Source organism: Bombyx mandarina, chromosome 11, assembly GCF_030267445.1.
Source record: "Bombyx mandarina strain Sakado chromosome 11, ASM3026744v2".
NCBI lineage: Eukaryota > Metazoa > Arthropoda > Insecta > Lepidoptera > Bombycidae > Bombyx > Bombyx mandarina.
Genome location: NC_143218.1, coordinates 4282633 through 4296081, shown reverse-complemented (window position 1 = coordinate 4296081; position 13449 = coordinate 4282633). Strand labels below are relative to the sequence as shown.

The 13449-nt window shown below is 41.1% G+C and overlaps 2 protein-coding genes across 4 annotated transcripts; one reads left to right on the top strand and one right to left on the bottom strand.

The window, feature by feature from the left end:
* Nucleotides 1-195: 195 nt before the first annotated feature.
* On the bottom strand, nucleotides 196-5669 carry Ude (Uracil-DNA degrading factor). Of its 3 annotated transcripts, XM_028176157.2 has the most exons (8): nucleotides 5544-5583; nucleotides 5213-5269; nucleotides 3220-3374; nucleotides 2543-2697; nucleotides 1649-1838; nucleotides 1300-1472; nucleotides 488-616; nucleotides 196-411 (listed from the first exon to the last, which is right to left on the bottom strand). In XM_028176157.2, the coding sequence occupies exons 3-8, from the start codon at nucleotides 3368-3370 to the stop codon at nucleotides 223-225; spliced, it is 987 nt and encodes a 328-aa protein (XP_028031958.2). In that variant the 5' UTR covers nucleotides 3371-3374; nucleotides 5213-5269; nucleotides 5544-5583; the 3' UTR covers nucleotides 196-222. The 3 variants fall into 3 exon arrangements, with proteins under 3 accessions (XP_028031958.2, XP_089586897.1, XP_028031957.2); XM_089730771.1 differs by lacking the exon at nucleotides 5213-5269 and having other exon boundaries at nucleotides 5544-5669; XM_028176156.2 differs by lacking the exons at nucleotides 5213-5269; nucleotides 5544-5583 and adding an exon at nucleotides 4524-4674.
* Nucleotides 5670-6729: 1060 nt separating this feature from the next.
* Nucleotides 6730-13346, top strand: Zpr1 (zinc finger protein Zpr1). Its single transcript, XM_028176292.2, has 11 exons — nucleotides 6730-7332; nucleotides 8192-8325; nucleotides 9580-9698; nucleotides 10208-10384; nucleotides 10555-10670; nucleotides 10893-11064; nucleotides 11522-11592; nucleotides 12050-12139; nucleotides 12511-12677; nucleotides 12749-12870; nucleotides 12950-13346. Exons 1-11 carry the CDS (start codon nucleotides 7228-7230, stop codon nucleotides 13039-13041), a joined length of 1365 nt encoding a protein of 454 aa, XP_028032093.2. The 5' UTR covers nucleotides 6730-7227; the 3' UTR covers nucleotides 13042-13346.
* The last annotated feature ends 103 nt before the right edge of the window (nucleotides 13347-13449 follow it).

Genomic DNA, 13449 nt, shown 5'->3' with positions numbered 1-13449 from the left:
TAACTTCGATTCTTCATTGCTTCAGGTTTTTAATTAAGATATTTGACATTGAGCGTTTGAGCCGAGACGAAAATGATGGGATCAGCTCTCGTCGCATACAACTGAGGACTATAACAGGTTGATAAACATGATGACGTATGAGGTCTTAATATCTAGAATGTTTATTTAATTCAGTGTTTGTAAGAAAACAACAAGTAAACACAAATTTTATTCAACAAAAACTCAATCCTTCTTCTTTTTAGCCGGAGACTCTTCTTGCGCGCTGCTTCTTCTCTTCCTGCTAACTTCTGTTTCCACCTCGGGAAGGCACTTCTTGAGGCGGGCCGCCTCCGGTGAGTACGCCCACAGTATTAACTCTAAATGTTCCGGGGTCGGTTCGCCTTCTTCGTTGAACAGCTTCGCCTCAGCATGCTGCGGGAGCGAGACGGATATATAGCGCAGGCTTCGCACAAAGTTGAACATTACAATTAGATGAACTATAACATACCGTGGCTTTGAGCGGTTTGAGCGCGTTGTTCCTGACGATGTCCCAAGTGAGGCCCCCCTCCGACTCCTCCACGGTCCTCAGCCTCTTGTATTCTCCATTGACGGAGGAGTAGGCGGCTATGAACGATTTCTGTGGGGTTCAGAGTTTCGAGAGGTAAATTCGACAGCGGCTGCTCGTTGAAGCGATATAGCCGCTTCTACGTCTGGAGTAACTTTTACTATCACTGACTTCCTACTGAAAAATTTCAGTCAGATCGTCCAAGGAGATGAGAGGAGCGATCCGACCGTACTGTTTGATGGCGAGGATCTAGAGACTGCCGCTATCTGGTTCAAGGATTGGCCATTACTGTCATCAAAAGACAACAATATCTACATCACAACGCGGACGTGTTGAATTAATTACTGTATTTTAATTCCTATTGATGGCCGGTTCATAGAAGGCCTCAACGTACAGTAAAGAAATTTTTTTATTGCTCTTGTAGGCACACGAGCATATGAACCACCTGGTGGTGAGTGATTACCGTCGTCCATGGACTTCAGTAATGTCAGAGGCAGAGCCAAGCCGCTGCCTACCGAAAAGGATGGAGGGTAGAAGACAGTGCGGGAGCACGTCAAGTCGGTAGGCCGACCAAATCAAAACTACAATGGGAGGTTCCCGAACAGAGGGCAGTAGGACGGCCTCTAGCACCGGGCGGCCAGGACGGGACATCGTGAGACTCATCAAGTCTCGCGTCTCCAGCACTACATGACGACCAGGACTACTCCATCAAGATTGACGCGATTCAGAAGATGAATTCCCAGCACAATACGGACCTGCTGCTCGGTGACGCTCTCCCCGGCCAGCTGCTCGGCGGCCCGCACCACGCCGAGACTCAGGTACGGGTTGTTCTCTCTGCTCAGATGCAAGCTCTCGAAGTCATCGAGGAACTTCTCGAAGACCGTTATGGCCTCCTTGATGTTCGATACTTTTGTCTCGTCTCGGGTGCCTGAAAGATGATGAGGTTCTAGATTTTCGCGGACATAATGAGCGCTGCAAAGTGATCACTGAGTGGCACTGACATCGTCACCGCTAATTAAAATAATTTCTGCGATGAACCACGAATGATTTTCAGCTGAAATAAGTACTCAAGAAGTTGTGATACAGGTTTGAGAGCATACTCACAAGTCAACACCCGCTTGGCTCTCCCTATAAGGCCCTTGACGGCCAGTCTCTGGTAATCCGGGTCTCTCCCGTCCAACACTTTGAGGGTCCCTTCAGCGGCTGACTTATCCTTGAAGCCTAGGCCCGGCACAGTGTCTGAGGGTAGCTCCTTTTTTTTCTCTTTCTTTTCCTCCATTTCCACATCTGACTCCTTAAGGAAGACGATAGTTATTTTAATCCAATTGCGCGATAACAAACATTATAAAAACGTGTAAGGTGAAACGACAGTTCTAAGTCGGTTATGGACAGCAGCCATGTTGCAATAGACAATTCAAGTATGGACTCGAATTGTCTTTTGCATCATGGCTTGCATATCGTCGAATATCAGAAACGAATATAAAAAGAACTAGTAAAATCGAGAACGCTCGATAAGTACAACGCCATCTATTATCAAATAACGGAAACCCATATCAAAACTACTCGACCTGTCAGGAATGTTCTCGATAATTCTAGGGATGTCGTATCTATACTAATACATAAATCTACAGTGGTTTTTACGGATGTTCCGTTATAACTACTGAACCATGCATCCGATTGACTTGAAATTTGGTATCCAAGTAAAAAATACATGTACTTAATGGATAACCTAATATTTATATTAGTTTTAAATGCACAGTGAAGCGGACGAGTACGGCTGCGGCTAGTCGACTATAAAAGCACTGCAGAGATGCCGTGAAGGCAGTTAGTAATCGGAACTACTCGAAGCGAAACAGCGAACGGATCACCTGAAGCGAAGCGGAACAAGCGAATTACGAATTGTAAAGTGTTCTGTGAGTCTTCTAAGTGTTAAATAGAGTTTTAGTTTGTACTTCAGTGGAAGTTTTATTTATCCCGAACCCCAGCGCGTAACGGTACCTTATCGCTTTTATCATCTTTTTCAATGTCATCTTTCTTCTCTTTCTTTTCGGGCTTCTCTTTTCGCTCCTTGTTCTTGTCGAGGTCCGCGAGCCAGTTCTCGAACACCTCCATGGCCTCTTTGATGTTTTTGATTTTCTCTTCTGCTTTCGTCACTAGAACAGAGGGAGGAATGAGATGGCAGACGAGCTCTTTGTGATGTGAGGTTATTACACACTAACAGCTCGCTGCACACAGAGACCTCATTCGCGAAACAGTTGCCTTTTATTAGTTAGGTCTCCTGAAATCGCTCGGGCAGTTGTAAGCAAATCCTATTCCTTGCTGACTTTGGTCCCCAATATGTCTTCGTGAAACCGAGAAGGGCTCCAGGTCACCAATAATCCTTACCTCATAAAAAAAAGAAGAAAAACCAACAGACTGGATGGGGGCACCCAGCCTGCGCGGTCTTCCGTGCCATACTAAGAATAGTCACATTCTTTCACCATGGAAGTCGTTCGTGAATACGTGTAAAGATCTTATGACTAACTGCGACGTCCTTTGTCTATTGCCTTAACAGACAGACGGTCAGTTGCCCGTGTCGCCAATGGACATCAGCAACGACAGTCCGATTATGCGCTAATTCGGCATCACTCTGAGGTTACGTAAGCACGTCCCGGGGATCCGTAGGGGGGACTTACTTGACAGAACCCTCTTCGCTCTACCGAGAAGTCCTCTCACTGTCAGCCTCCTGTAGTTCAGGTCGTGCTCCTCCAGGAGCCGCAGCGTGTCCTCCGCCTTCGCCTTGTCCTTGAATCCGAATCCTGTTTCTTCTTTATCATCTTTGCCCATTGTTCTGAAACACAAAACAATGAAAAGTTCCACGTTAAAGTCGGATGCATACTGTGCTATCGGACGATCCGAGAAGTTTCTGACGATCGTCCGAATCAACTCTACCTATTTTACCTACCTAGTTAATTTGATAGATCTTTCGTTTTTATATAACATACCTTTTAGAGAGAAAGAAAGAGAAAAAGAGAGAGAGGGAGAAAGAGAGAGGGAGAAAGAGAGAGGGAGAAAGAGAGAGGAGAAAGAGAGAGGGAGAAAGAGAGAGGGAGAAAGAGAGAGGGAGAAAGAGAGAGAGAGAACTTCCAGATCTATTTGCAGATATAATGTGCACCAGGAATAAACGGTCGTAATAAATAAATAAGCACGTCATACAAAAGCCCAATCTATGATTTCTACGTGTCTCTGACCCCGGACACACAGAGAAGCCTCTCCAACCTCTGTCACCCACACCATCACTTCCTGCGAATTTAGCTTAAAAGTAACGACAAAGCGAAGACCTTCCAACGAAAAATATTGTGTTTACCTACCTAATTAACCAAAGTAAAATCATAGTAATTTTGTTAAATTAAAATAACATTAAAATAGAACTAATAAGCCACGGGAGCGCATTATCGAATTATAGTGGGTTCTATGGTTAGTGCAATGCCATCTATTGTTGGCAGCTCGGAACTAAAGTTAAACTAAAGTCAAACAACATTATATTCGCATTGCTATTGCTATCTCAAGAGAACGCATTACCGGAATAAAACTTATACGATGTGCTTATACAAGTAATGGTCTGCCTATATCTATAAATTTTCAGACAGATCATTTCAACAGCTTACACGTGATTTACTTACAAATATCCATAAGTCTTCACAAATGTTTACACAATATTAATAAAATTAAAGAATTTTATCAAAAACGCCGGGCTCCGGATGACAATAATGGATATATTTATACATGAAGCTGTGTCGTAATAATGTTATCGACGCTGCGATAGCTATATTTATTAAAACGGCATTTGGTCTTGAACAATAAATAACGTAATTGAGCATACGGGACGTGACCAGGCTGATTTTGGGTTCGACTCGACGGACGCCGGTGACAGCTTAACGCATGGTAGCCCGTGAACTCAACTTTCAATCAAATCTATAAATTCTTCAATGCTACTTACGATTAGATGCGTCGTGAGAACTGTAATAATGTGTCTTAGTAAAGTATTTTTGGTACAATGATTGGAATAGTATGAATGCTAACTAAATATTTGCATTTCAAAAAACTGTATGAAGGCGGCCGGCCACACGCTACGCGGCTAAATTAAAAACACATATACGTTCGGAAACATTATTTCGTTTGTCAAATAAAAAATTCATATTTTTCTCCCTGAAACACGCAAAACCTAGCATCCACTATCTAAAGACAGTTAAATTACTATCTTTTTCATACTGAATCTCTCTAATTACGCTAAATATGAATAATCAGGTTTTTGTTCTGCCTATAAGAATGTTACGCTTAGTGTAAATATCATATCCGCCACCCTCAAAATCTTTAGAACAAGCTCTTAAAACATAAAAACTATTAGAATGATTAATAAAAAGAAATGAAATATTATTTTTAAAAACATTAGTACCCGATTACATTTCAAATAAAATCAAAAACGTTCAGCTGTTTTCGAACGTGATATTTTGATACAATGTCAGAACGACGCGTAAATTTATCCGTTCGACTATCGGCATAAAGCTTACATTTCCACAAAAAGTTTATCTCATGTGTCTTTATTGAAATTTGATACCGAAAATAACTATTTACTTTTCAATTTAGCTGTGTTCAATGAATCTTTATGAAATCGACCGAAATATTTACGTTACGTCATCGGCTCCTCGCTCCGAGGTCACGCCGACTTCGGTGACATCATTGAACCTTGAAAATAAAGTTAAAAATGCGTTTTAAGTACTAAAATACACATTGAATACGATTTTACTTCCGTCTTGAAGCGATTAGACACAAAAACCCGGACAACCAGCTTAATATTTTTTTCAAGTCGACTGTAACGCATTGCAGGCTTCACTATAAATTTGTTACTTAGACTGGCAGAACGCTAAAAGGCCAAAGAAGACAGTTATGAATGTACTCCGGGATTACTCCTTTTTTTGCAAGTATGTGGCTAATTAAAAGCAACGTCTCAAGCACTCACCACTTGTTGAACCTTCACCTCAGTTGCTACTTTAATATCACAAAAATTAAAAAATTAATGTTATTTGTATATTTAGAAAATTTAGAATAGCGCCATCTTGTACTACTTTCTTAAACTAATTCCTATCCAAAGAAAAGTTAAGGTTTACTTCAAACATCTGAAGGAATGCTATGCCGATATAATAATATTATGTAGTTGAGATATCCACCGATACCATTTTCATAACAGAGCAACGATATATTTTAGAGTATCGTCATCTTATGGTCGGAAAACAGATGCTTACAGTGCTGTCATCTATCAATATTTGTTTTACAAATTAAATGTGATCGTGCATTTCATAAAATGTACAAATTATGTAATAGATTGCCTTTATCAAAACGATATCTTCTATTACAAATTATACACATATCGGGGTCTATGACTCTTTGCAACGGTACGCGAGTAGTTAAGCCGTGTGAAATGGTTTGGGTTTTTATTTTATTGTTTCTTTTGGATTTAAACGTCTAATGGTAAATTATTAATGCAGTATAGTGAAAGGGTACAAGAAAGGGGAAATGAAATATAGTCTCTGGATGCGGCTTCTTGGGATTATCCAAAAAGTACACTGACGTCTCAGTAAATTCCCATCATTTTACTGAAACACTGTTTCATTTCATCTCATCTCGTTTTGTTCCGTTCGCTCTTATTCAATTTTATCCTGCGTTATTACTATATCAGATAATTTCTTTCGCGACAGTCATTTTAAAAAAAAAAGTCTTCTTTTGGAACGAAGTTCCGTAACGCGCGTTGTGAAAGGGGGCTAGACGGAAAAAATACTTACGAAAAGTTGTCACGACACTTTTTAGATCTGTCATTCTGACCAATCAACGTGTAGGCGCTTATTGCGTGACATTGCTCGTATCCGATTGGTCCGCGTAATGAGTACAGTTTCTCGAGATAGCGTTTCAACAATAGTAATTTAGTTCATAGTATTGTTTTTTTCTTCTTCATAATGCCGTAATTTATTATTATAACTTAAAAAAAAAATTACAATTCCTTCACTAATTAATCGAAAGGAACTTCGTTCCATCCGGGTGTCCCTTGACACCTCTGAAGTTTTTTTACCCACGTTTTGGGTGTCACGTACGTATTTCTTTTGCCTATCCAATGAGCGAAGCAAACTAGTAATTTCCATTTGTCAGCGACTTGGACTTTTTGGCGGGAACGCGAGGAGCGAAGTTGAATGAATTGTTTTATTTTGTCTATTTAGTGTTTCTTCAGGTTTAAATCTGTAATAACGGTGGTTTATTAACTTTTTAATATCTGTAAAAGTGCACAAATGAAACAAAGCTGCTGGACGTATTATAGCTTCTCGGGATCTTCCAAAAAGTACACTGAAAAAGTCTCAGTAAATAATCACTATTTTAGTGAGACTATATTTCATCCCATATCATCTCATTTCATTTCATAGCAATTGGTTATTGTTCTTAATTAATCAACTTCATTTCATTTCATACTGTCATTTTTCATTAATTTTTTTTTTATAAAAGATCAGACTGTATGGTATGGTACTGGCTTGCCATTTGGAAACATATAACTACTACTACTGTCATTATTGTCATTGCTGTCTGTCATTTTCACATTGCCTTCCACGCTTCCAAACATACGCATTGCGGTATTGTTTCTTCGATTTTCGTCTCCAAAAATGTGTTCCGCCAACCTCAAACCAATGTTCAGAGACCTTACAGCCGAGGACCCCGACCCAGAAGTCACGGAAATCGAGTCATTTTGCATAAATTGTCATTCAAATGTAAGTTTAACTGCACCATGAGATTTTTCTCGAAAATCATTATTATCCTATTAGAAATCAATCGTATGAATCGAAACTTTACTATCGATACCGAGGTTTGTATTTTATAATGATTTGTAACAAGTTAATTGAGTTTTACTTAGATCATTAATGATATTTTAATCTGAACGTCGAAGTGTGTCATACGTTTAATATATTTACCGGTTTCGCCGTTTCTCCTGTTTTAAAATGATATTTCAGGCTCGATACAACAGTAGCTACGCGCTAGCTAGCTAATCTCTTTAAGTCCTTTTATTGTGTTGCAGTATAATTAGTGTTCATCGAATGTTCGAGATTCAATAAATACCACAGACGCCACATTTATTTTTATCATTATTTTATTACGTAAAAGTGAAAAAACAGGATTTTTTATTGATAAAGCATTTAAGATCGCCAAAGCTAATAGACACGAAAAAAAAAAAAAAAAAATTATTTCTTACAAACAAATTTTCATAAATAAATTATTTACCACCTCTCATCCTCTTAAAGAACTATATTATGCACTAAGTGCCAGTGGCTTAGCCATCACATCTGATGGCCCATGACTGGTTTATTATATGGCGACATATTATAAATCAGCTTTATTGTTCTGTCCATGTGTGGTCCCCCTCCTTCAGTCGATCGCTCATTGCTGAGCATCGTGATGTGCCCGCCTGTGACCTTTTTCGGTAATTTGTAGCCACTTTTAAAATTGTAAATAGCTTACAATTGTTCTTTGAGTATCTGTAATACGACACTGGTACTAATTTAATATAACAAAAGAAATATAAATATAACCCCAGTGACATTACCATAACCAATTGCCATTTTTTGCCATCAGGGTATGACCAGGGTATTGCTCACCAGGATACCGCACTACAAGAATGTAGTGATAATGTCGTTTTCTTGCGAGGAGTGCGGCTATCAGAACAACGAGATTCAACCAGGAGGAGAATATGAGGAGCTCGGAGTCAGGTATTTTTGAATTCTCTACCAAACAGACTTGGTCAGACGAGCGGGTGTTTAGCGCTGATATATCCTGTACATAGTTGTCTATTAAAGAACAACAGTCTCTCTAAACTCAGTCTTAGCTAAACATAGATTTATTATATTACAATTGAGTCTACAAAAATTCATGAACAATTAAAACAAATCAAAGTAATTTTTGATGTAACAGTTAATACGTGTACCATTACAAAATAAATAACATTTCTTTATCATTGCGTTATATTGTAATTACAAACATTACTAATTAAATATTAACTAGAGGTCCCGCAGTAGTCGAAATTCGACTATAATTAATTGGAATTGTAAGTTTGTACACTATTATGATTGTATTTTATACTTCTATAATCTCAAATTTCACCAAGACTACACTATAAAAAATATTAACAAAGACAAACAATATTTAATCTATTCTCAATTTGACAACAGACGTCAAGAACAAAAGTTTGACAATAAATAGTATGCATGCGTGTGCGTCAAATACATGGTATGTGGTGCGTGTAATGTTTTCTTTATTGATTTAATGTATTTTTTATGCATTATTTTAAAAAAATATTTGCGTTATGCACTTCTTCTCTATATTCTCTATAAGTGTGCAAAATTTAATACTCCTCCGTCTGTGCAATTTTCGTAAAAAGGGATACAACGTTTTTGCTTCATGTATTAATATATAGATACATACATTTTTATTTTTTTATTTTTTATTGCTTAGATGAGTGGACGAGCTCACAGCCCACCTGGTGTTAAGTGGTCACTGGAGCCCATAGACATCTACAACGTAAATGCGCCACCCACCTTGAGATATAAGTTCTAAGGTCTCAATTATAGTTACAACGGCTGCCCCACCCTTCAAACCGAAACGCATTACTGCTTCACGGCAGAAATAGGCAGGGTGGTGGTACCTACCCGTGCGGACTCACAAGAGGTCCTACCACCAGTAATTACGCAAATTATAATTTTGCGGGTTTCATTTTTATTACACGATGTTATTCCTTCACCATGGAAATCAATCGTGAACATTTGTTCGTATTTCATTAGAAAAATAGATACACGCCTGCGGGATTCGAACACCGGGTGCATCGCTCAACACGAATGCACCGGACGTCTTATCCGTTAGGCCACGACGACTTCACATACATACATAGTATCTTATACTTTCATTTATACAGCAAATAATGATGCAATTAATCTATGAGATGTTTACCCAATAGTTTGTTATTCCAGATGGAAGCTGCGTGTTGAATCCCAACAGGATCTGAACAGGCAAGTGGTCAAAAGTGACTACACCAGCGTCAGGATACCCGAGCTGGACTTTGAGATAGCAGCACAGAGTCAGAAAGGGGGTGAGTCGGTCTGTCTACCCTTATTGTATACAAGAATCAGTCAAATCACTTAAAACAAACAGAGTTGTAAAGAATTGATCGTAGAAACAGTGCTATTATCAGCGTTACTAAGTAGCAAGGTAGATTCTTTTATGAGATTGTGGAGGCAATATGATTCAATTGATTAATTATAGTAAAGTATAGTATAGTAATAGAAATTTGAATGGATTTGTAGGAAACTGCTTACGAGTATGACTTTTGATGGAACTTGCGGCCATCCAGTGTAAGTGCTTACTGACACCCTTAGATCAATGCCACCACCCTCGAATATATAGTTAAAGTTATTAAAAACCTGACAGAAGACATGATCTAGAATGGCTATCACCAACCAGTTTTTACCATATGTCTTTGTCTTATGTCTATGGTCGGTATGACTATGGACTCAGATAACCACTTAATATCAGGTGGGCCGTGACCTCATTCACCCGTCTCCTGATAGTGCTCTGTATTTAAATTACCAAAATTTCCAGAGGTGACAACTGTCGAAGGAGTTATATCGCGAGCTATAACCGGTCTGAATCAAGATCAAGAATCTAGACGGAGTCAGCACCCCGATGCGGCGGCTAAGATTGACGAGTTTGTGTCTAAGCTTCAAGCGTTGAAGGATCTGTCTACCCCTTGGACACTACAGCTTGAGGATATAAGCGGTTAGTTATATTCCTTTTTTTTAATATATGGTACTTTTTTTTAATGGACAAATGACACACAGTCATACAGCCTCAATTCAGGTTGGTTCTTAATCACTTAATATCTCCTGTGAGGCAGAATGTTCAATTCATTTTGTGCGTATGAACTACAAATGAAGCTGTCTTAACAGGGAATTGCTTCATTGAGAACCCCCAAATGCCGAAGAAGGATCCTCGCTGTGAACGGACCGATTTCAAACGGAGCAAAGCCCAGAATCACCAGCTGGGCATCTTCATGCATGACGAGGTGAGTTCCGGATTCACTACTATGTTTTTAACCCTGTCAGTGACGGTTATTAACAATATGATGAACACTGACACTGAAGTAGTTTTAATTGTGTCCAATGTAGGATAATTATGGTGCGCACGAGGTCATTGACCTCATTATTCGCAACCGACTTCAAAAAAGGAGGTTCTTTCTGAGTATGTTTTGAAATTGTCTCAGTGGTGTCGTTGTATCCGTCCTCAGGTGCAAGACGACCTGACCCCGACCCCGCTGACGCCCTTCTCGGAGAAGCTCCTGACTCCGGCGGACCCGGCCGAGTGCAGCCTGGAGCAGATGACCGCCGACGAGGTCCTGCAGTTCAGGACCAACTGCCCCGACTGCAACGCGCCCGCGAACACCAACATGAAGATCACCAGTGAGTTATTGTGATGGTATACTCATTAGAAGTAAAATACTAGTTTACAGTAGACGTATTGTTAAGCCGGTGAGAGTAACGCAGTCTATCGCCGAATAGTCGAACGAATATAGAAGGATCTAGAATGCTCGAGAATTGCAACGCCATCTATTGTCAGGTAACGGAAACTACTACTATAGAAGTGCGGAATATTCTCGATAATTCTTGGGATGAGGTATCGGCTATAAAAGCGTTGTAGAGATGGCACGCAGTCAGTTAATAATCGGAACTACTCAAAACGAAACAGCAAACGGATCACCTGAAGCGAAGCGGAAGAATAGAATTGAGAGTTTTAAAGTGTTTGTTGTTCTAAGTGTTCTAAGTGTTGAATACAGTTTTTAAGTTTTACTTCGGTGTAATTATATTTATCCCGAACCCCAGCGCGTAACAGTATGTTTAAATGTCCTGTTGCCCACAGACATACCGCACTTCAAGGAAGTTGTCATCATGGCGACGACGTGCGACTACTGCGGACACCGGACCAACGAGGTGAGCGTCTCCGGCCGCCGCCCCCCGGGGGGACCGAGGGGACCACTAGTGGTATATGAAGATGAAGAGAACAAGATTTCGATTTTTATTGCGCGCAAATCGGAAATGAACTGACCGGTTCAACGTCCTCGTGTCATACCGGATCTGCAACAGGAGGCAGTACTGCAGCAGGGCGAGAGCTCAGTTAGTGGTAGTGCTACTGAAATAGGACGCGCTTTGAGACACTAGGTTGAGGGTTTCAATAATCTTGGGCGGCAGACGTTCGGATGCAATTAAGAGTTTGACCGCATGTCTCAAGGTCGGTGGCTTTTGCTAGGACACTACAAGTGCGGACAAGCCGGCTTGAAGTGTACTGGGACGCGCGACTTTCTTACAAAAATAAACAGAATGGTACCTATCTTTGCCTATTTCTGCGCGTATTGCTATAAATGCCAGTGGTATGTTTTTGTACACGCAGGTAAAATCCGGTGGCGGTATAGAAGACATGGGCGTGAAATTTGAGGTCCGGGTGGCCACTAAAGACGACTTCTCCAGAGATATACTCAAGGTATGTCAATAAGTCGGCTCGGAGGATCATAATATATGTTTCCAATACGAGCGGTAAGATAAATTTTGTGAACTGTGAAATAAGTAAAGACAACACAGTAAATACTAATCGTTTGTTGTTTTCATGCCCCGCGCTCCGCATGTTTACCGATGCGTGACTATTTCAAAGCGATTGGAACAGACTTTTTTAATTTTGTCTTCTTATGAGAACGCGAACAGTGTACTCAACCGCTCAGTAAATTCCTGTTTCAATTTGATCAGGAGTATCAACCTTTGAAGGGTGCGACAGAGACGATATTTCGACTCGATGCTTGTATATGTGTGATGAGCCGTACTAGATAGTGAACGTCGTGTTGTATGTGCCGCGGACAGTCGGAGACGTGCAGCATGAGCATCCCGTCGCTGGAGCTGGAGGTGGGGGGCCGCGCGCTGGGGGGCCGCTTCACGACCGCCGAGGGCCTGCTGCGCGCCACCAGGGACCAGCTCCGGCACTGCCCCGCCCTGACCGGGGACAGCGCGCCGCAACCCGCCCTGCAGCGGTACGCAGCGACCAGACCTCACGATACAAGACCTCAAGTTCCCTTGTTACGTACATAATTATAACTCGCAGGTTCATTGAGCGGCTTACCGACGTGCTGGAGCTGAGGGAGCCGGTGACGGTGGTGCTGGACGACCCCGCCGGGAACTCGTACGTGCAGAGCCTGGCCGACGACCCCCTGACCCCCGACGACGGTGAGCCCGCCGGCCCTCCTCCTTACTTAGCTGCGCCCCCCGGGGACCCACTGTCATTTACTATTGAATATCATTTCAGGGCTTAAGGTCGAGCGGTACGTGCGCACGTTCGAACAGAACGAGGAGCTGGGGCTCAACGATATGAAGACCGAGAACTACGAGGGGTGCTGACGCGCGCGCTGCCCTGCCCCGCGGGCGTGAGGTCGTGAGGTCGCCTCAAGCCGCCCTGTATCTGCATTACCGCTTCGCACCAAACACAACGCAATATGAATGTTAACGCAAGAGACGTAAAGTCGTATATAAATGAGTTCAATGGAACCCGTGGATCGCGCGATGATGAGGAGCCTTCAGATGTTCGGGAAATGCTTGAACAATGTATATATTGTCATGTATTGTATATATTGTTTAAATTATTATTATGTAAAATGTTAAAGGAAATTTGTACGTGTTGATAATTAAAATGGAAAAATATAAAATTGTTTTATTTTTTATTTTATTTTAATTGTTGGTTGGAGGACGGCCCCGTGGATTGGTTAGGTTTATAGGTCGGTAGGTAACCTTAGGTGGTTATGCCAGCGT

Bases quoted from the DNA above. Each gene is read 5' to 3' on its own strand.
- Ude (XM_089730771.1), bottom strand. From the start codon at position 3,370: ATGGGCAAAGATGATAAAGAAGAAACAGGATTCGGATTCAAGGACAAG. The intron at 1,473-1,648 runs GTGAGTATGCTC...ATCATCTTTCAG, and splicing joins AGCCAAGCGGGTGTTGACTT to GCACCCGAGACGAGACAAAA. The intron at 412-487 runs GTATGTTATAGT...TCGCTCCCGCAG, and splicing joins TCAAACCGCTCAAAGCCACG to CATGCTGAGGCGAAGCTGTT.
- Zpr1 (XM_028176292.2), top strand. From the start codon at position 7,228: ATGTGTTCCGCCAACCTCAAACCAATGTTCAGAGACCTTACAGCCGAG. The intron at 9,699-10,207 runs GTGAGTCGGTCT...CAAAATTTCCAG, and splicing joins AGCACAGAGTCAGAAAGGGG to AGGTGACAACTGTCGAAGGA. The intron at 10,671-10,892 runs GTGAGTTCCGGA...ATCCGTCCTCAG, and splicing joins GCATCTTCATGCATGACGAG to GTGCAAGACGACCTGACCCC.